This window comes from Narcine bancroftii, chromosome 5 (genome assembly GCF_036971445.1).
Source record: "Narcine bancroftii isolate sNarBan1 chromosome 5, sNarBan1.hap1, whole genome shotgun sequence".
Lineage (NCBI taxonomy): Eukaryota > Metazoa > Chordata > Chondrichthyes > Torpediniformes > Narcinidae > Narcine > Narcine bancroftii.
The window spans coordinates 228516665-228536955 of NC_091473.1; the positions used below are offsets into that span (position 1 = coordinate 228516665).

At 37.6% G+C, this 20291-nt stretch overlaps 1 protein-coding gene across 25 annotated transcripts in view; it reads left to right on the plus strand.

Moving 5' to 3' along the window:
* LOC138764999 (ankyrin repeat and SAM domain-containing protein 1A-like) overlaps window positions 1-20291 on the plus strand; it is a 335613-nt gene that overhangs the window by 158062 nt on the left and 157260 nt on the right. For all 25 annotated transcript variants that reach the window (XR_011358405.1, XR_011358406.1, XM_069941579.1 and 22 more), the window contains one exon: window positions 16310-16896. Coding sequence is in view for 23 of the 25 variants with exons in the window: in XM_069941579.1 (XP_069797680.1) it covers window positions 16310-16896 (587 nt within the window). In the remaining 2 variants the exon portion in view is untranslated. The remainder of the gene's footprint in view (window positions 1-16309; window positions 16897-20291) is intronic.

Below are 20291 nucleotides of genomic sequence, written 5' to 3' on the forward strand. Positions count from 1 at the left end.
CTGGTACTCTATAAATTATGTTTCAGAACAAGCAGTTGGAACTCCATGTGCTGATCTGAAAACATCACAGCCAGTGTTGGAGAAGCAATGCCATCACTACAGCATTTCAAGTCTCCAACTCAAGAAAGTTCAATTTGGACATTCTTTTAGGGAATGAGACAGGGCAAATTTTGGAAGTATATGTAAAGGAGTAGTTTGGCTCCAGTGATCACAATGCCATTAGTTTCTTGATACTTAATGGAAAAGGCCTGGTCCTCGGATTGAGATTCTAAATTGGAGAAATGCCAATTTTGGTGGTGTCTGAAAGGATCTGGCAAGTGTGGACTGGTTCTGTGCTTAATAAGTGGGAGGCCTTCAAAAGTTACATTTTGAGAGATTAGAGGCAAGACAAATGGGTGCAGGGAACCTTGGTTTTTGAGCGTTATTGAGGCCCTGGTGAAGAAGAAGGTGACGGTCCATAAAAGGTATAGGCAGCAAGAAACAAATGAAGTACTTGAGAATAAGAATTGCAAGAAAATATGTCAATCAAAGGGCTAAAGAAGGTATGAGATTACTCTGGCAGACAAGGTAAAATAAAGTTCCAATGGCTTCGACAGATATATTAAGAGCAAAAGGAAAGCAAAGGACAGAATTAGTTCTCTTGAAGATGAGAGTGTGAAGCTTTAACAAAAGGGAGATCTTGCATTGTATTTTTTTTAAATCAAAAGAGAGACAGTCCAAACAACTATGGCAAAACAGTGGTGAGGTGATGGACCTCTACAGGTCACAGAGGAAGAAGTGGTGGCAGCCTTGAGGCAGATAAGAGTGGATAAATCCTCAGGGCCTAACGAGATATTCCCTTGGACCTTGAGGGAGACTAGTGCAGACATTGCAGAAGACCAATCAGAGGAATCTAAAATGTTCTAATCCACGGGTGAAGTGCTGCAACATTGGAAGCCAACTAATGTTGTTTGACAAAGCATTTAAGAACAATTTGGGAAATTTTGATCTTTGCATCAGTTGTGGTAATTTTTTGGAATTTATTCTAATGAGTTGAATTTATAATTATTTGAGTAAAGATGGACAGATGAGAGATAGTCAACATTGCTTTGTGTTTTATTAGTCATATCTAACCAATTTTATGGTGTTTTTCAAGGAGGTTACCAGGAAGTTAATAAAGGAAATGCAGTAGATGTCTAGAAGGACTCAGTAATGACTTAGGCAAGTCTGGGAGATTGGCCAAGAAGGTTCAGTCGCTTGGTATTAAGGATGAAGTAGTAAATTAAATTCAACCTTGACTTTTCAGGTGAAGCCAGAGGATGGATAATAGCCTCTGTAACTGGACATCTGTGATTAGTGGTGTCCCTCAGGGATTAGTGCTGAGGTCCATTATTTTTATACATCATCTATATCAATGACCTGTATTTTTATGTGGCTAATTGAATCAGCAAATTTACAAATGACATGAAGATTGCTGGTATTGTGGATAGTGAGGGAGGCTTTCAACAGAAAACTGGACCAACAAGAAAAAGGGGGGGGGGGGTGAAAAATGGTAGATGCCATTTAACGTGAAAAATTATGAACTGCTGCACAGTGAGAAGACAAACCAGGGTAGGACTTAACAGTAAATGGTAGGGAACTGTCAAGTATGGTAGAACATAAGGATCTTGGAATATTGATGGACAGTTCTTTGAAAGTGGCATCACGGGTAGATAAGATCGTAAAGAGAGCTTTTGGTACATTGGCCTTCATAAATCAAAGTAAGTGCAGGAGTTGGATGTTATTTTGAGGTATAAAGATGTTGGTAAGACCAAATTTGTAATAGCGTGTGAAGTTTAGGTCACTAACCTACTGGAAATATGTCAATAATGTTGAAAGAGTATAAATAAAATTTACAAGAATGTTGCTGAGACTTGAGGAGCTGAGTAATAGAGAAAGGTTCAATTGGTTAGGACTTTATTCCCAAGCATGCTGTGGAAAGAGGGGAGATTTGATGGAAGTATTTTGCCACTGAGGTTGGATGAGACAACAACTAAAGGATGTGGGTTAAGGGTGGAAGGTGAAATGTTTGAGCCAAACATTAAGGGAACTTGAGAACAAGCTGTCAGCAGAAGTGGTGGATGTAGGTTTTATTTCAACATTGAAGAGAAATTTGAGTGAGAACATGCATGGGAGAGGTATAGAGAGCCATGGTCAGGATGTATGTCAATGGAACGAGGCAGAATAATAGTTCAGCACAGATGATGTACAGCAGTTAAACAAGTTTTCATTGCAAAATTAGCTCAGCCTGTGGAGCATGAATATCCTTGTTATGTTTGCAAGTTGTGATTCTGTGATGGCTATATGTGATATTTTGATCATAGTTCCTAATCTTCTTCATGACAGGGGCCATGGGAAGGAAGTTTCAGTCCAAAAATTCCAGAGAAATAGCTAAAAACTCGTGACTCAGTCAGTATGTTTTAAGAATGTGGGTAGTGCCTGTAATTGGATGCCAAAAGCCATAATCTGTGTATTTTGCTTCGCAATGTATTTTCATGGCTGTTGCAGTATGAGATTGGTGCTGGGTTCACTGTTATACATCATCTACATTAAAGATTTGATTGGCAATGTAGTTAGTTTGTAGTAAATTTGTGTTTTACCCTTAAATTGATGGTGCAGTGTGGAGTGAAGAAGATTAAGTTTGCAACTGGATCTAGATTAAATGGGAAATAGGGCCAGGGAATGACAGATGCAATTTAACTTGAAGTATGAGGTGTTGTAAATGGCAGGGACTTGGAAAGTGTTGTTGAACATAGACAGAGCTGTACAGGTACTTAGTTCCCTGAAAGAGATAACATGAAGGAACTTTGGTATGTTTGCATTATTTAAGAAAAGATGTGCTAACATTGGAATGGGTTCAAAAAAGATTCAGGAGACTGATTCCTGGAATGAAGGGATTGTCACATGAGGAATGTTTGACGGTTCATACTCCTTGGAATTCAGCAGAATGAGGAGGGACCTTGTAGAAGCATTTTGAATATTGAAAGGCCTGGACAGAGTAGATGTGGTAAAATTGTTTCCAATAGTAAGAGAGTCTAGGACAAGAGAGTACAACTTCAGGATTGAAAGGTGCCCATTTAAAACAGGTGCAGATGAATTTCTTTAACCTATGGAATTGCTAGCATGGGCAGCTATGGAGGCCAAGTCACTGGGTGTATTTAAGGAACAGATTGCTAGGTATCTGAACAGATGGGGTAGAAAAGGGGGAGTGCGGCTGAGTTGGGGAATGGAACAACTCATGAAGGAATAGTGGAGGGGACTTGATGGGATGAATGGCCTACTTCTGCAATTTTAAATATTTTTTTTTCCCAGATAATTATTGTTTCCACATTTCTTGTTGTTTAATTTTGTTAATGGGGCTAGAAAAATTCAGATGCTTTCAGAAGACTTGCAATGAGTAGTTCAACTTCGTTTTTAATCCTTTTTAATATGCCCTCAGAAGGACCATATTCCATTCCTATAAATAGCCATTGGGGAAAAAAATGGCCTCTGGGATGTTTCTATTGATCCACCTGATAAAAGTTTTGGTAGAGTATAGGCTAGTTTAACAGCAAATCTTTTTCTTCATTCCTGGCAAGTAATAAGGGGTCCTTTTTTTAAAAAACTCCAACATGTGCAAGGTTGGGGGTGGGGAGAAGGTGAGGTATATTGCAGTTTCAGTCATTTATTTTGCGCTTCCAAAGTACTAGGGTTTATTGTTTTTTGCTGATTATACTTGTGTCCATTCTTCTCTAGAATTTTGCTTCACTTGTTGATCGTCCTCTGTGTGATGGATTTTTCTAACTTTGTGTAGATTTGTACTTTGCAGCCTTGCATTAATACCATCTTGTCTTATGGCCTTGGCTCATCAATTATAACTCTTTCTATCCCTGTTTAATGTCTTTACGCTATTTCTACAATCTTTTCCAGTCCTGTGAATGAATTAACTTTCTTTTAAGGATCTGGGAATTGCTGACATGGTCAACATTCCTTAAAAGATGACCTGATATCTTGAGCCTTTGCTGTGCTCCCATAGTACTACAGATACACAATCCTTTATCCAGAACCCTTGGGGGACAGTGTGTTCCGAATTTTAGATTTTTCCGGATTTCAGAACAAAAGCCAGCTGCCTCAGATTTAAGACTACCTAAATTGTGCTGCCGTATCCAGCCCCTTCCAGTCGCGCTGGTGTCTCTCTCCTCCCCAACCACCTGAATCGCGCTGCCGTCTCTCCTCCCTGCCCATCCGAGTTGCGCTGCTGTCTCTCCGCCCACCCACTGCTGTCTCTGTCTCCTCCCTCTGCCCGCCCGAGTCACGCTGCCATCTCTTTGTTTTTATTAAATAGTTAGTGCCAATTTATTATTAGTTTTGTACTTTTTTAAAAGCTTAAAATAATTATAATACTAGATAATTGATCTTCATTTGCTTGAAGGACAGATTGTATGCGATGGCTTTGCAATTTGTTTTTGAGTGCAACAAATTTTGCACATAATTGTTGAGTGCTGCTTCAGAATCACCATCAGGATGGTTTTCTGAGACCCCTCTCGTCATGTTGGAGATTATCCGCAGAAAAAGTGAGAATTGGTATCAGAAATTATGCCTTTAGCTGAAATGGATTTTATGATTTGTAGGCATATTGTTAAATTTAAGTGGTCAGATCGGATTTAGTATTTAGGTATTACGATAGATAGTAATTATAATCATTTATTGTCTAAAATTAGATAAGATTAGAATCAGTGGAAGTATTTACCTATAACATTAATAGTATGTGTTAATTGTATTAAAATGAATATCTTTCCTCAAATTCAATATCTTTTTCAATCTATTCCTTGCAAGATTCTTAAAAAATATTTTAAAGATCTGAATGTTTTGGTAAAGAGGTTTTTGTGGAAAGGTAAAATGGTAAGGGTGTCATTACAGAAATTAACTTGGAAGCATGCATTAGGAGGATTGCAACTTCCTAATTTTCAGAATTATTATGCATTGGCACAGTTGAAATTTATTAACAGGATGTTTGAAGTGGATGAGATCCTTTGATATGAGCTAATATTGAATTATCTCAGATTGACAAAAAGAGGATGGATCCGTTTATTTATAAATGGAATTCTCAGTTATTAAATAATTATAATTTGCCTGTGTTGAAACATTTAATTGAATTATGGAATAAAAAGAATGAAATTATAAGTACTCAAGGTAAAAATTTGGCTAAAACTCTTTTGTTTCAAAATAAGCTTTTTCCTTTTACACATAATAATCAACTTTTGAAGTTGTGGGAACAGAAAGGAATTAAGCTGGTAGAAGATTGTTATGAAGCAGGATATTTTGTTTCAAAGAATGAAATATCTCTGAATACTCTTTTTTCTAACTATCAAGTTAAAGCATAATTGTTGGATAATTTTGGGCATGCGTTACGGTTACCTCAGTGGTCTAAATTTGAAATTTTACTTACTGATGGTGGTAAGAAAGGATTTATATCTGAGATGTATGCTTTATTGTAGAATAAAATGCTTAAGCCTGATGGTTATAAATCTAAATTAAAATGGGGAAAAAAAATTTGTCCACATCTATTTCTCAGGATGATTGGATGACTTTATGTGAGGACAGTATGACAAAAATTGTAAATGTAAGGAATAGATTGGTTCACTATAATTTTCTTCATCAGTTATACTTAAGTCCGGAGAAATTAAGGAAATATAAGTTTATCTCTTCTGATTTATGTTTCAGATGTCATAAGGAAGTTGGGGTTTTTTTGCATTCTATTTGGTTATGTGAGATGGTGAAACCTTTTTGGGGTAGATTTAAGGAACTTTTAGAAGCTGTTTTTAAATTGAAAATTTCAGACCCTTTGGTATTTTTATTGGGTTATATTAAGAAATTGAGCTTGGAATTAAAATTAAATAAATTTAAAATTGCTTTTTTTTTTGGGAAAATTTTATTTATGAATTTTATAAAGTACATACAAAACAACTTAAAAAAACTATTCCCTTGCTACCCCCTTTTTCCCCCCATCCCACCCCCTACATCCCTCCCCCCAAGTCGGAGCAAAATACATATTTCAGGTAATTATCGGTTGCTGTGTAGCATGCCAACCCTTTACATCTTAAAAAAAATTACCTTATTTCAAATATAAAGTCCACATTTTAACAAAAAAAGACAGTTATTTCACAAATTATGTTACCTTTTCTAAATAGAAACATGATTTTAGTTCATTTTGCCATCTTTGTATATTCAATTCAACATTATTCTTCCACGTAACTGCAATACATTTTCTAGCTACCGCTAACCCCAGACATATAAATGCAATTTGGAATTTAGCCAATTGTAAACTCGTCGTTAATGTATTAGTATAACCCAGTAAACACAATAGCGAATCAAGTTGCAATTCAATATTGAAAAAAATCTTCCAAAAACTTAATAATTTTTTCCCCAAAAGGATTTAACTTTTTCACATGTCCATATTGAATGTAAGAAGTCCCTGTTTGTCTTCCACAATGAAAACACAAATCCGAAGAACTAAAACTGTATTTTTTCAACTTCTCATGAGTCAAATGCAGCTGATGTAAAAAAAGTCATAATTAACTAAATTATATCTAACATTAATTAATTTTGTGATACTATCTACACACATATTCATCCATTCGTCCTGAGATAATGTAATAGATAAGTCCTTCTCCCATTTATCCTTCACTTTGTTTTAATCAACCTTAACCATCTTTTCCTGTAACAACACTTACATTTCAGAAATGAACCCTTTCTTCCCATTATCTACAATTAATATCTCAAATTTAGTTTGTCCAGGTAAAACCAAATCCCTTCCAAAATTTTCTATTAGTAGTGCCAGAACTTGATAATAAGCAAATAAAGAACTTGATGCTATCCCAAACTTTTCTCTAAGCCGAGTTAAAGAAAGAAACATACCGGCTTCAAAACAATCTATTAATAATTTTTAATTGTGCTGCTTCATAGTAATTCTGAAAATTTGGTAGTTGAAGTCCACCCAACTCGTATCTCCATGTCAACTTCTAGTTTGAGTATTCAGCATTGGCATTTAGAAATTAGATCTTGTATTCCGTTGGAAAAAATAACCTAATTTGCATAATAATTTTTTTTGTTGAAACCTGGAGCCCTAAATTGGAATATATGGGCTTGAATTACTAATCTATTTCCCATGCATTGTTGGTGTTGCTCTGAACCATGGCAAATAATTGAAGAGTGTTATGTTATGATCTACTCTTCTTTCTTTCCTCTTTTCTTTTTTTGTGGGTAGTTCAGAAGGGGGTTGTAAGGGGTAAAATATCATGTATGTATTATGTTTTATTTGTTTGTATCTTGTTTGTATGATTTATCATGATTAATAAAATTTTCAAGAGATTTGGTATCAGCAAAATAAAACATTAACAACTCTGCTAGATCCCCCCCCCCCGCCTATTAGTTGGTCATTTTTTTGCAATGATCAACAAAAGAGGCTGTAATTTATGAAGCATAGATCTCTTGAAAGTAAAATTGTGGGAGAATCTTGAACAAAAATACATAATTTAATCTAACTAATATCTAGTAGGAAATTGGACAAAATATATATCCCTGCAGCAAAATGTAAATTTCATACATGGTTTTAGCACTCTCTTGGGAACACCATGTCTGGTGTCAATAATCTTTTGAAGTAGGTCATGTGTTTCCTCCCATTGCATGTCTTGCCTTCAAGTAGCTAGAAAGTAAGTGCCATAAAAGAGTTGAGAATCAAGGGCATAGTTCAAGTTGAGAGACCATTTCTATGCTTTCTGACACAAGAGGGTTTTCTTCCATGTATAAATATGAAAATACATTGGTCTTTTATTGGAAATTGAAAGAACCACTGAGGAATTTCGCAAGTGTCTCGTTGAGTGTATCATCTCTGGTTTGGTTTTACACCAGGAGATTCAATTGTAAACATTTCTTTCTCAAGTCACCATACTCTTATCCTCTGCACTTCCTCCCCTTCTTCCACAAACTAACATGTCCTGTTGTTTAACATTTGGCATAAAATATTACTATGCCAGTTGAAATATAAATAAACCGTTCAATATCTGACTAAATGATTAAGAAGGTCAATGGGATGCTGGGCTTCATTAATAGGGAGATTGAGTTCAAGAGTGGAGAGGTCATGTTGCAACTCTACATATCTCTGGTAAGACTACACTTGGAGTATTGTGTTCAGTTCTGGTCACCTCATTATAGGAAGGATGTGGAGAGGGTGAAGTGGAAATTTAACTGGATGTTGCCTGGATTGGAAAATAAGTCTTATGAGGCAAGATTAGTAGAGCTGGGGACTTTTCTCTTTGGAGCATAGAAGGATGAGAGGAGACTTAAAAGAGGTTTAACAAGATTATGAGAGGTATAGATAGGGTGGACAACCAGTATCTGTTTTCCTGGGCAAGCATAGCAAACACCAGAGGACGTGTACAAAATTAAGAAAGGGAAGTTTTGGGGAGACATCAGGGATTTTTTTTTACACAAAATTGTGGGTGCTTGGAATGCCTCGCCAGGGATGGTGGTGGAGGGTGAAATGTTAGGGGCATTTAAGAGACTCTTAGACAGGCACATTGATGGAAGAAAAATCGAGGCCAACAGAGGGTTTAGTACAATTTTTAAAGGAACATATGGGTTGGCACAACATAGAGGGCTGAATGGCCTGTACTGTGCTGTAGTGTTTTATGTTCTAAGCTCTGACAATCTAATTATTTTTTAACCAGCTCTAAAATTTGTGTTCATTACCCTCTCCCACTAAACCAGTGTATTCTTTCATTTATCATCCAGTCTTCCAGCAAACTCTATGCCAATATGTGCCAGCAGCTTGTAAATTCATCAAAATTAGTCAAATTTCTCACGATTTCCACCTAGAAGGCAAGTGTATTGTTCAACTATCATGATGAAGCTAATCAATAAATTGTCATGTTTCCACATTTATTTTTGGACGCTGAGAAAATATTTAATATTATTGAAGTTCACGTCCAACAGTAATAATACAAAATAAATTTCAATGTTTTATTAGTAAAGACGTGTCAATAAAATAGTTTGGAGTAAAACACTAAAGTCTGCAGAAACTGTGATGAAGTCAAAACACAATACTGGAGAAACTCAGCAGGCCAAACAGTATACTTTGCTGCATGAAATTCACCGTTTGACCTGCTGAGTTTCTCCAGCTTTGTTGTGTTTTGACTTAGTTGTTTATGAATTTTGGTACAAGTGACTGTTAAATTACAAGATTGTTTCTTGCAGTGCATTTTTTTCTATCCTTAAGAGCTTATTTATTACAATTTTAGACACTGAAGACCCATTTCTTCGACAATAAGCATTTAGAATGATTTTATGTGATAGCAAGGTTAACTTGCGAATCTAATGAGGTTTTTTTATTGCCTGTTTTTCAAAACTAGACTACTTTTGTTCAATTATTTTAAATTGATGGAAATTTGCTTGTCAAGTTTTCTGTTTTTTCCAGTAAACAAGATGCAGTTTCCTAGACAAAATTAAAAAAAAAATGTACAGAGACTGTGGATGCTGGAATCTGAAATTAAACTCCTTCCGCTGGAGGAATTCAATTGGTCGAGGTGCATCAATAGGAGATAAAGAATGGTCGACATTTCAGGCTGAGATGTGATGAAGAGAAGGTAGTGTAAAAGGACAGGGTGGGAAGAGTAGGACAGGGACCCATATGGATTGGTGAACCAGGGAGAAATGAAACGTGACAGGCAAAGGCAATAGATTGGTGGAGTGAAGCAGCTGAAGTCTGCAGATGCTGTGATTATAGTAAAACACAAAAATGCTGGAGAAACTCGGCAGATCTCGCAGTATCCATATCTAACTGACGTTTTAGGCCTGAGCCCTTCTTCAAAGGATGAGTAAAAAAAAAAGAGGCACCTATTAAAAAGGCTCTGGAGAAGGGAAGAAAGAGCATGGGTAGGAGTACAGACCAACAGACAAAAGTTGTTAATTGGAGATGGAGAGGAGTGTTGTGATAGTGTTACCACCAAGAGGAGTTGGAGACGGAATGTGTCGCATCAGGGGAACATTGCACCTTGGGAATGCTGTTGCATCTTGGGTAGATTCAAGATGGATACCACCACATGAGGTCTGGCATGTGCATGATCTGTCCTTCATGCTGTTTGCTTAGTTAATAAATCTAGTTTTAAAAAGAACCCAAGTTTCTTTATTGTAATGGAAGGAACATCACATGCTACTAGGAGTGGAAGAAACAGTCAAATTCTACTGTGCACAGGAGTGAAAGAGAAAAAGAAACGCAGCGTGCATAGTGTAAGGTAAAAACATCATGAGTTGGGACCGGAGAAGGAGTCACCAGTACTAAGGAGTAACAGGATGCAGGTGTGACCTTGTACGCTCAAGATAAGTGTGGCAATAACAAGATGATGTGCAGCAGACTAACAGAGAAGGGTAGCAACAGCTTATTCATTGGACAATGTAATGGTATGATAATTTACTAAGTGCGTGTCCTGAGGTATAAAAAAAACACCACTTGCTGATATCGGGAGAATGCGCCTTCTCCAACTAACACTGTTAGTACAAGTGTTACAATCCGGTAATAAAGAACCTTGATTTCGACTCAGTCTGGTGTCTGACTCACTCATTCTCGAACAAAGCAGACCTAACAATAGTGAGTAACAGTTGATACCAGTCGTTTAAAAACTCCTTATGCTGCAAAATGGACTGGAAATGTCGACCAGGAGAGGAGGCTGTTTAAATAAAGCTTTATGCTGTACCTGCAAGCCATTGGAATCAATAGCGAACCAGATACCCAGAAAATTGCACTACGACTTAATGTGACGGGACTTCAAGCTCTAGATGTTTTCAACACATTTGTTTTTGTCGAGATAGAAGACGAGAGCAAATTGGACAAGGTTATCAAGATGTTTGATGAGCAGTCTTCACCGAAGAAAAATTAAACCTTCAAGAGGTATGTGTTTTGCTCATGCACGCAGATGTAATGAGAGAGCTTTGATGCTTTTTTTTAAAGCAAGAACGTGCAATTTTGGATTTATGCAAGATTCAGTGATCAAATTGTGTTCAGAATTAATGATAAGAAAGTGAGAGAGAGGTTGCTGCAAGAGACCGAGCTTACTTAGATGGAGCTGTGAAGATGTGCCACACCAGTTAATTAGCACATGAAAAAAATTGGTGATAATGTAAAAGCCAGTGAAAATGAAGGCATAGTCATCACCACAGTATCTGGACACACACACACACACACACACACACACACACAAACAAAATATGAAATGCAGGAACCAACAAAAAGATAGACACTGTACACACTGGAGAAGACACTGTACACACTGTAGAAGACTGTACACACTGTAGAAGACACTGGAGAAGACACTGTACACACTGGAGAAGACACTGGAGAAGACACTGTACACACTGGAGAAGACACTACACACTGTAGAAGACACTGGAGAAGACACTGTACACACTGTAGAAGACACTGGAGAAGACACTACACACTGTAGAAGACACTGTAGAAGACACTACACACTGTAGAAGACCCTGGAGAAGACACTGTACACACTGTAGAAGAAACTGCTCTCAAGAAACACTTTTCGCAGGCATGGTGGTGTAGGAGGTGAACAGTGTTGAGCAGGATAAATGGAACAAATATTCCTTTCAAGTTAGACACGGGTGACATCTGAGCACGATATCAGGGTAATGAGCAGGTTAAGGATATCCATGCAAATCCTGGACTGCTCAAAGCCTACAATGGACAGAGCATCGACACTAAGGGTACATGTAAACTCAAGGTGAAAGTTAAAGACAAAGAGCACCACCTCAGGCTTACTGCTTGGTGACATCACACTTCCCTACTCTGCAGACCCAAACAAGGACCGAGATGTCGAACAGAAACAAAAGCATCCGCAAGGGAGACAAAAGGCAAGCTATGACAAGTGGGCGAAAAGCTTAGGGTCACAGGCACAGTGTGACATAGTGAGACTCAGAGATTCCAACACTTGGGACAAAAAGCCACTGTTCTGGGAGAAGTAAATCCAAGATCCTACACTGTCAGACCAGAGGAGGGTCAAACACTGAGGAGGAATCGAAGAGCCTGCTGAAAATGTCAAAGATAACGCAGGAACAGATAAATGCAGAGGATTCAGTCTACACAGAACCAGAAAAAACGCAGCTCGTGCTAGACAGTAGTGGACCTGGAGAGCTGGCACAAGCGCCTACGTTAAGAAGATCCGCACAAGTTGTCAAAGCACCTGATAGACTGAATCTATAAAAGGATGATGTGCTGAATGTGGAGGCTGATGGGGTGAAAAGTGAGGACAAGAGAAGCCCTATCCTTGACATGTTTCGGTGGGGGGGTTAGAGTTGAACAAGAAATGGAGGAAAAATGGGAGATGGCACAATTGACAACTATGAAAGCTGCGTTGCTTGTAAAAGAACATTTCAGATGCCTTTGAACGGAAAGTCTCATTATTGAGAGCAGATATGTCGAAGGTGGAGAAATTGGGAGAAAGAGATGCATCCTTGTAGGAGAGAGAGAGGTGTTTTCAAGAGGGCTGTGGGAGTTGATAGGTTTGCAATAAATGCCAGTATATACTTTGTCTCCTGAAATGGAGATCAATCGAGAAGGGGGAGAAGTGTCAGAAATGGTCCAGATGAATTTCAGAACAGACTGGGGGGGTTCCAAGCAAAATTGATTGAAAAAAACAATTGCTGAGTTCTTCACAGGTACAGAAAGCAGCCCCATTGCTGTCATCATTGTAATGAAGGAAGAACCAGGGAGGGGGTTGGTGGGGAGGGGAATGCTCGTGTTGGATTGGAACATGTCGCCAACAAAAAAGTTGGAAATAAAACTTGTGTGAAAGAGTTAAATCGAAAGTAAACACTAAAGGTTGGAAATAAAACTTGTGTGAAAGAGTTAAATCGAAAGTAAACACTAAAGGTTGGAAATAAAACTTGTGTGAAAGAGTTAAATCGAAAGTAAACACTAAGGGTTGGAAATAAAACTTGTGTGAAAGAGTTAAATCAAAAGTAAACACTGTCCTTAACACTTTATTTAGATAATCAGAAAAATTAGCTCGGGAACTGCTGTTATAATGTCTCCCGTGGATATAAAAATGTCATCAATCCAAGTCTTTGGAAAATGGGGTCCCTTGAAGCTTCATAGGCTTAAAATGTCTTCCAGCTTATTAATTCTGAACACATTAGTCTTCTGACACATTTTGAAGCCAAAGTAAGTGTTCACACAAGGAAATTCATAGGCATAAATTGAACCACTGGGTTATTTGAGAGACAGTTAAAATGACAAACACTTGAAAGCAGTATAATGTCCATTCATAATTCACTCCTCTCATTACCAGTTGAATATTTTCCTAAGATAAGGTCATTTGTGCTTTATTTAAGGAATCAGTTTCAGACCAATACTCAAGTAGTGGTAACTTTACCTTCAGAAGGTCATTTCTTGCAGCTTATTTAATAGGAAATCTGATATTTTAAGGTTGTTTTTTGACCAAGTTGTATGTTTTTAATTTTTTTCTTCTTGAACTACACTTTTTAGAAAGTACCTGAAATTTTCACTCAACTTCTTTGTTCTGTTTTCCCATTTCCTTAGCAGATTCAATTAAACTGACTGCCAAATAATTGCAGGTTATTGCACCACGTGTTTCCCACCTATTCTGGTACCTGATGCGAAGTGGATGTCTCCAAGATCTCCTCTAGATTGTAAACAGTTGAATGGAAAGTTCTGCTCAGATTCTGCAATCATACTTGATTTATATTGTGATTTTTCTTTTTTTTCATTCAAGTGTGCTTCCAGCATTTATCCATGTATGTGGACTTCCCAAGCAGAAGGGTACTTTCATCTAACCCAACAAAAATTGATGATCAGTGCTGGAATTTAATGTCTGGCGTATCTGTGGAAGAAAATGGATTGAAGCAAAAATAATCAAGGCGTTTATCTAATCAAATCGATGATTGAGATTTATAATCAGTTGGATGAACTGCCAAACTTCTTTCCTCTTGTACTTTGTTCCCATCAGGGACAGCTCAAACTTTAATTCTATTCTGGTGCCTCCAGCAGCTTGATGACTCCATGACTGGTTATTCAGCCCAGGTTCAGAAAAAAATAAAGAGAGACAGGTAGACGAATTGCATGGGAATGAGAGCTGTTCTAATGCTAGCTATTTTCCACCAGGAGCTGTGCAATCTCCAGTCTCCACAACTGACAAATGAGTTGAGGAGTCTGACTGAATTGTAGGCTGATGACTCAACCCAGGATTTACCTTGGAGTTGAACAAGAAGATTTGCTCATGCTGAAGTCTAATGCAATGCACAAGGAGTGCTGGAGAAGCACAACAGGTTGTGCCATATCCATGACAAGTAAAAGTCAATCAACGTTTTGGGCCTGAGCCCTTCCCAGTTGGTTATTTATGATCTTGCAATCTCAAATTGTGCAATTGCCCTGTGTAAGCGATTAATTAATATTGAGGCTTTGAAATGAATTGCAGGAGACCTACTAATATGGGGTTATGGAACTTGTAGCAAATGACCTTTTTTCCAATTTTTGAACTGATAATTATTTTTGTCAGTTCAAATCTTAAATGAATCTTTTCATGCCTGAAATCTGAAGATTTATCATGAACATGCTCATTAATCTTTATTCATGGCTGTATTTTTTGGGGATTTCCTCGGGATTTTACCAGATAAACTTGAACATTGTGGAGATGCTGCATCTGGAAGAAATGGACAGTGATTTGAGTCTGTGTCACCATATCTGAAATGTTTTGACTTTGGTGTAAATAAAGCAGGGAGTGAAACCAAGTCTGAGGATGCTGTGATTGTAATAAAATCACAGAAATGCTGGAGGAGCTCAGCACGTTTCACAGCGTCCACAGGTAAAGATATATTACTGACATCTCAAGCCTGAGCTCGTTCCTCAAGGTATGAGCTAAAAGCAGTCAAGGGGTGGATGGTAGGAGGAGAGTATAGACCAACAGACATATGGTGTTAATTGTATATGAGCATGGTAGAGGAAAGTTGACAATTGATTGGGAGAGAGGATAGTTTTTTGGCTCTGAAGGGAAACGGAGAAAAGGGGGAGAGAGAATCATAGCTGGAAAAAAAGGAGTCAAGGAAAAGATGGGGTGGGGGGGTGGGAAACGGAATTTAGAGAAGTTGGTTAATGCCAATAAAACAGTACTTTGTTTATCTTCAGTTGAATGAGATTACATGTTGACAGTAATGGCTCTGTTGATTGCTTCTCTATGTAATTATTTTGAGTATATCTATGGACCATGCAACAGCTTCCTCGCTTATTGAATTCAGTGTAATTTGGCTGCCCTAAGTTTGATTGAGGACAATTTTTAGCAATATCTAACATTATTTGTATTTCACCAAAGGCTTTGGGGGTGAAATTGGAAGCATTTAGTTTTTTTTTCCCTATATCTACTATGCACAGCATATTCTGTTCATGGTGTTCTCAACCTGAATGTTTTTTCAATATAGTAGCAAATTATATGAATCAAACATGAATTTAAAAGTTTTCATAATGACCATATTTTACTTTGGATTTTGAGAGACAGGGTCATTTGGATTTCAGACCTATTGCTTTGCATAGATCTAATAAATAAATTAAGTTCTGAGGTCTTTGGACCCAAAAGGGGGTGAAATTTTGCAAAAAAGTTTACCACTCCCACCAAATTTTTAAAAACAAATCCAGTAGAGCAATTAAAAATTGTAGTGTATTTCTTTCTTGTATCTTGGTCGTGAAAGATGTCCTTTGAACCATTTTTAAAGTTTCTTTTAAAATAGACCGTGTTGTTGAAAAAGGAAATGTGTTGTCTGGTTTGTATGACATGTGTAAGGGTTAATAATGAAAATAATACACTTTGAGTTTTTAAAGAATAAAGAATTTAAAAAGCTCTCTTGCTGCTTGTAGCCAAACTGGGAATTAATTTAATGAGAGTTTTGTTTTGTACAAATTGAACTGTCTGATATCTTTTGCCTTTCTTTGTGAAATTGAATGGCTCTCCACAGGACTGGTAGTCTGTTAAATCCATTTTGATTTATGCCTTTCATTGTGCCTCGTAGTTTTAATCATGGAATTTTGTCCATATAAAGGAAGCATCGCCTATTAAAGTTATTAACAGCTATACATAGGCAGTAATGTCTTTCGTCTGACTGAATAAATCAGCTTTGAGATTGGAATTTCACAAATGTGTGACTGTGTTTGCAGAAATCCTTTACAATCAACTGTCTGTTTGCAGCTCTGTGGGCTGGATATTTAATAAATTGCTCTTTGATTTTCGTTTTGATCTTTAAGGTCACATGAAAAGTGAGATTGAATCTCAGGACGTCAACATTCCTGAACAGTTTTCAGGGCTTCTACACGGGTCACCTCCAATCTGTGAGATTCAGGAGGATCCAGTCACACTGCTAGCTGCTCTGAGCAAAGGGGGAGTGGAAACTGAAGCAATGCAAAACCGAGAGTTGCCAGATAGTCAACATTGTGCAACAGGGCAAGCCAAGAATACTGGCATTAAGAATTCTGTTGAAGCAGATGCTGTTGAGCAAAAAGGGCAGCAGGTCATCTACAGTAACCTTCGTTCCATTATCAACCAGGCAGACCCAGACGTTTTAATAAGCTCCAAGCCTGCCCAACAGAAAGGCACTTCATTTGGCAAGGGAGCAGAAAAACAGACATGTACTTGGGGGAGAGCGCGACTGAGTGGAAAGGATAAAGTGGACCTCAAATTGGCAAGAAGTTTGTCAAAATCAGATTCGGATCTCATTACCCGTTCTCCATCCGAGGAGGATATGCTGGGAAGTCGCAGTGAGTCTCTTTCGAACTGCAGTTCAGTGAAGAAACGGTTAGAAAAATCACCATCCTTTCAGTCAGAATGGGAAGAGGTATGTACAATTATTAGTTTTTTTATTATGCCAATCAACTAAATGAAATATTTTTTAGAAATAACATTATAAAATTGGGTAAAGAATATTTCCTTACCTAAGGTCGTGGCTGTAAAAACTGAGCTAAATCAGACAATTTTTGTGGGTACATGAAGCTCAAATCAGAATTATTCTCTGCAACCAGTAAAATTTATGAAAAATTAGTTTGTATTTATGAAGCTATGCTTCATAATCTTTAATGCTTTAGAATTGAGAACAGATTGGTTATTAAATAATTCATATCTAAGAATTGATTTTAGTGCATGTACCTAAATTATTCATTCTTGCTCAGTTTGGTTAGCTGTTGTCATATAAACCAGAAGTATGAAAGCATGAGCATGTAATCCCATCTCAGCATTTGTGGAAAGGGGGAGAGTGTTATCTTGATCAGTAGAGGCATCAGTTCATACATAATTGGTGCAGATGTAACAGTTGACAAGAAGGCCTCATTCATGCCATCTTTGATTCCTCTATATCATAAAAGAAAAGAAAGCAAAAATCCAGAGCGCCATGTCATGAGATTAATTATTTATTTACAGTCATTTCAACGAACAGAATTTAGCTTGGAAAGAGAATGTGTTTTATAAATGGCATTAATACTAATATAGGCAAGTTTTTTTTTTAAATACTGATTGTACTGTTTTACTGTTTGAATGTTAAAAATAGATGAGGAAATAAAATATAATTTCTGAACAAAAATAATAATTATAGATGCTGCATACTGGCTATAAAATGATATTTCAAAATTTAAATTTATCATTGAATACTGAAACCTCTTTGGTTTCCTCCACTTTCACGAATGAAAATTAAAATCAAATTAATCAAATAAAATCAATACGACTGTGCAGTTCGTAACTCTGTCTGTACTTTCTACCAGGCCAAGAAACAGATACCAGGCACTTCCTGAATGCAACTGCCAATTATTTTGTTGTTTGTGTTTAGAATTTTTCTTTAAAGTTGTTTGAGAATTATTCTTCACATCATTGTTAAGACTTGAGGGGATCTGATGAAATTGAATGGGTACATGCCCTATAAAAAGCACCATTACTAAATGTTGCACTGATTTGCATTGTATGCTATTTGAACTGAGCTTTTAGAATACTCCATAACAAATATTTCCTGTTTGTATGATCAATTTCTTTATTTTTCAAATAGTTTTCATAAAATGGGCAATAAAGACATCATATTTATTGGCTGTTCTTAGTAAAGAGGCAAGGGACTGAAATTGTTTTAACAGAAACTAATGCAGAATATCACAGGCTGCGATTTGAATTTTGATTCTTCCAACCTCCATTCCAAGGAGATTTCTTTGTTTTGCATGCTCAGTGGAGGAAATGAACAATTAAACAGTCAAGGGTAAGCATCTCCAGGAAGATCCCCACCTCTGGTGAGGGTGGAGCCTTAAAGTTCAGCTGAAGCTGCAACAAAGTTCAGGCAGAAGTGCTGAGCAGATGCTCCATCGTGGCTTTTCTTCTGAGATCCCTGACAATTTCCAAAGCTAGTCTTCAGTCAATTCAGCTTCTTCTCAGTGATCTCAGGAAGTGGCTAACAGGACTGGTGTTGTTTCAGTTCAGTTATAAAGTTAGAATCTATTCGACAAGATTGTGTCCAGTTCCTCAAAAGGAGGACAAGTGTTATTCAAACTGGACGCCTGTGACCAGTAGTGTTCCCTAGGTATTGGTGTTGGGATGAAAGAAGTGAAACATGAAAGACTGCAGACACTGAGATTGTAATAAAAACACACAGAAATGCTGGAGAAACTCAGCTGGTCTCAGCAATCCTAGGGGGTAAAGATATGTTGCTGAAGTTTTGGGGCTTGCAAAAGGCAAGCAAGCATTTAATTAAAGGCAAGAGATGAAGGGGGAAGAGTGGGAGGAGGAGCCCAAACCTCACAGCTAAAAGATGTTAATTGGATATGGTAAGAGGAAAGGTGAAAATTGATCTTTAGCTCCCTTGTGTTTTGTGATATAAATAAATGACTTGGATGGAAAAAGTGCTGGTTGGGTTGGGAAGCATGCAGATTATACAGAGATTGATGAAGTTATTGACAGGACAGAGGTTAATAAAAAAAATACAACAGGATACAGAGCAGTTGCAGATATAGGCAGAGAAATTGCAAGTGAAGTTTAATCAGGACAAGTGTGAGGTGTCACACTCTGGGAGATCAAATGCAAGGTGACTGAACACCGTCATTAGTAAGGCTTTTAAAAGTATTGATGTGAAGAGGAATCTGGGGGATCCAAGTCTATAGCACATTGAAAGAGGCCACATTAGTAAGTAGAGTGGTCTGTTTGTCTTGGGTAGGGCATTGAATATAAAAGTAAGGAGGTTGAGTTGTAACTAAGTCAAGCTTAGGCCGTACTTGGAATACTGCGTGCACATTTGGTTACCCCATTCTGGAAGAATGTGGAGGGTACAAGATATGAGTCATGGGAGAGATTGGACAGACTGGTGTTGTTTTCTCTGAAGCAGTCGAGGCTGAGAGGAGATAAAGTTGAGAGGCTTTGATCGGGTGGACATTCAAAATATTTTCCCAGGCAAAATTGTCGTACAACTAGAGGACCTGCGTTTAAGATGAGAGGAAGGAAGTTGAAGGGAGATGTGTAGAGCAAATATTTGCACAGAGTGGACTGGCAGATGTTCCAGCAGAAGCAGATACAATGGTTGCATTTCTGAAGCTTCCAGATGGTCACATGAATAGAAATGGGATAAAGGGATAACCTTCAGGGTCAAGCAGCAGATTTTTAGTTTGATTTGGAAATCACGTTTTGATGCAGACATGTGAGCTGAGGGGCCTGGTCATGTGCTGTTCCCAGTTGATCCAGCTAATTACTGCTCAATTAGTCTACTTCCAGAAATAGGCAAAGTGATGATTGGTGGTTGTGAACATGATTATTGAAAGGCATTTATTTACTAATTACAAACTGCTGATTCCAAGTTGGGTTTCTCATTGGCTATTTGGTCCCAGACCTCACCACTGTCTTTGTTCAAATGTGGACCAGAGTTTTTAATGACCAGATTTAAGGTAAGAATGACTGAGTTTGTCATCAAGGCAGCATGCAACTGAGTGCAGTGTCATGGAGCCCCAGTAAAACTGATGTAGATGAAAATTAAGCAGAAAACATCCAGAGCTTGGAGTTGCACATCACATAAAAGGAAGTGTTTGTGGTTGTTGGATGTTGACCATCTCTGCTTCAGATTATGACGGCAAGGGTTCCTCAGAATGGTGACGATGGCCAAAGTATTTAGATAGTCAATTGATGACCTTTATTCCATCATGCAACTGACTAGAAGTGGGAGTTACCTAAAAGTAGAAAAAAATGTGCATGCTGTCATTTTAAGGCTGTGCACGAGAA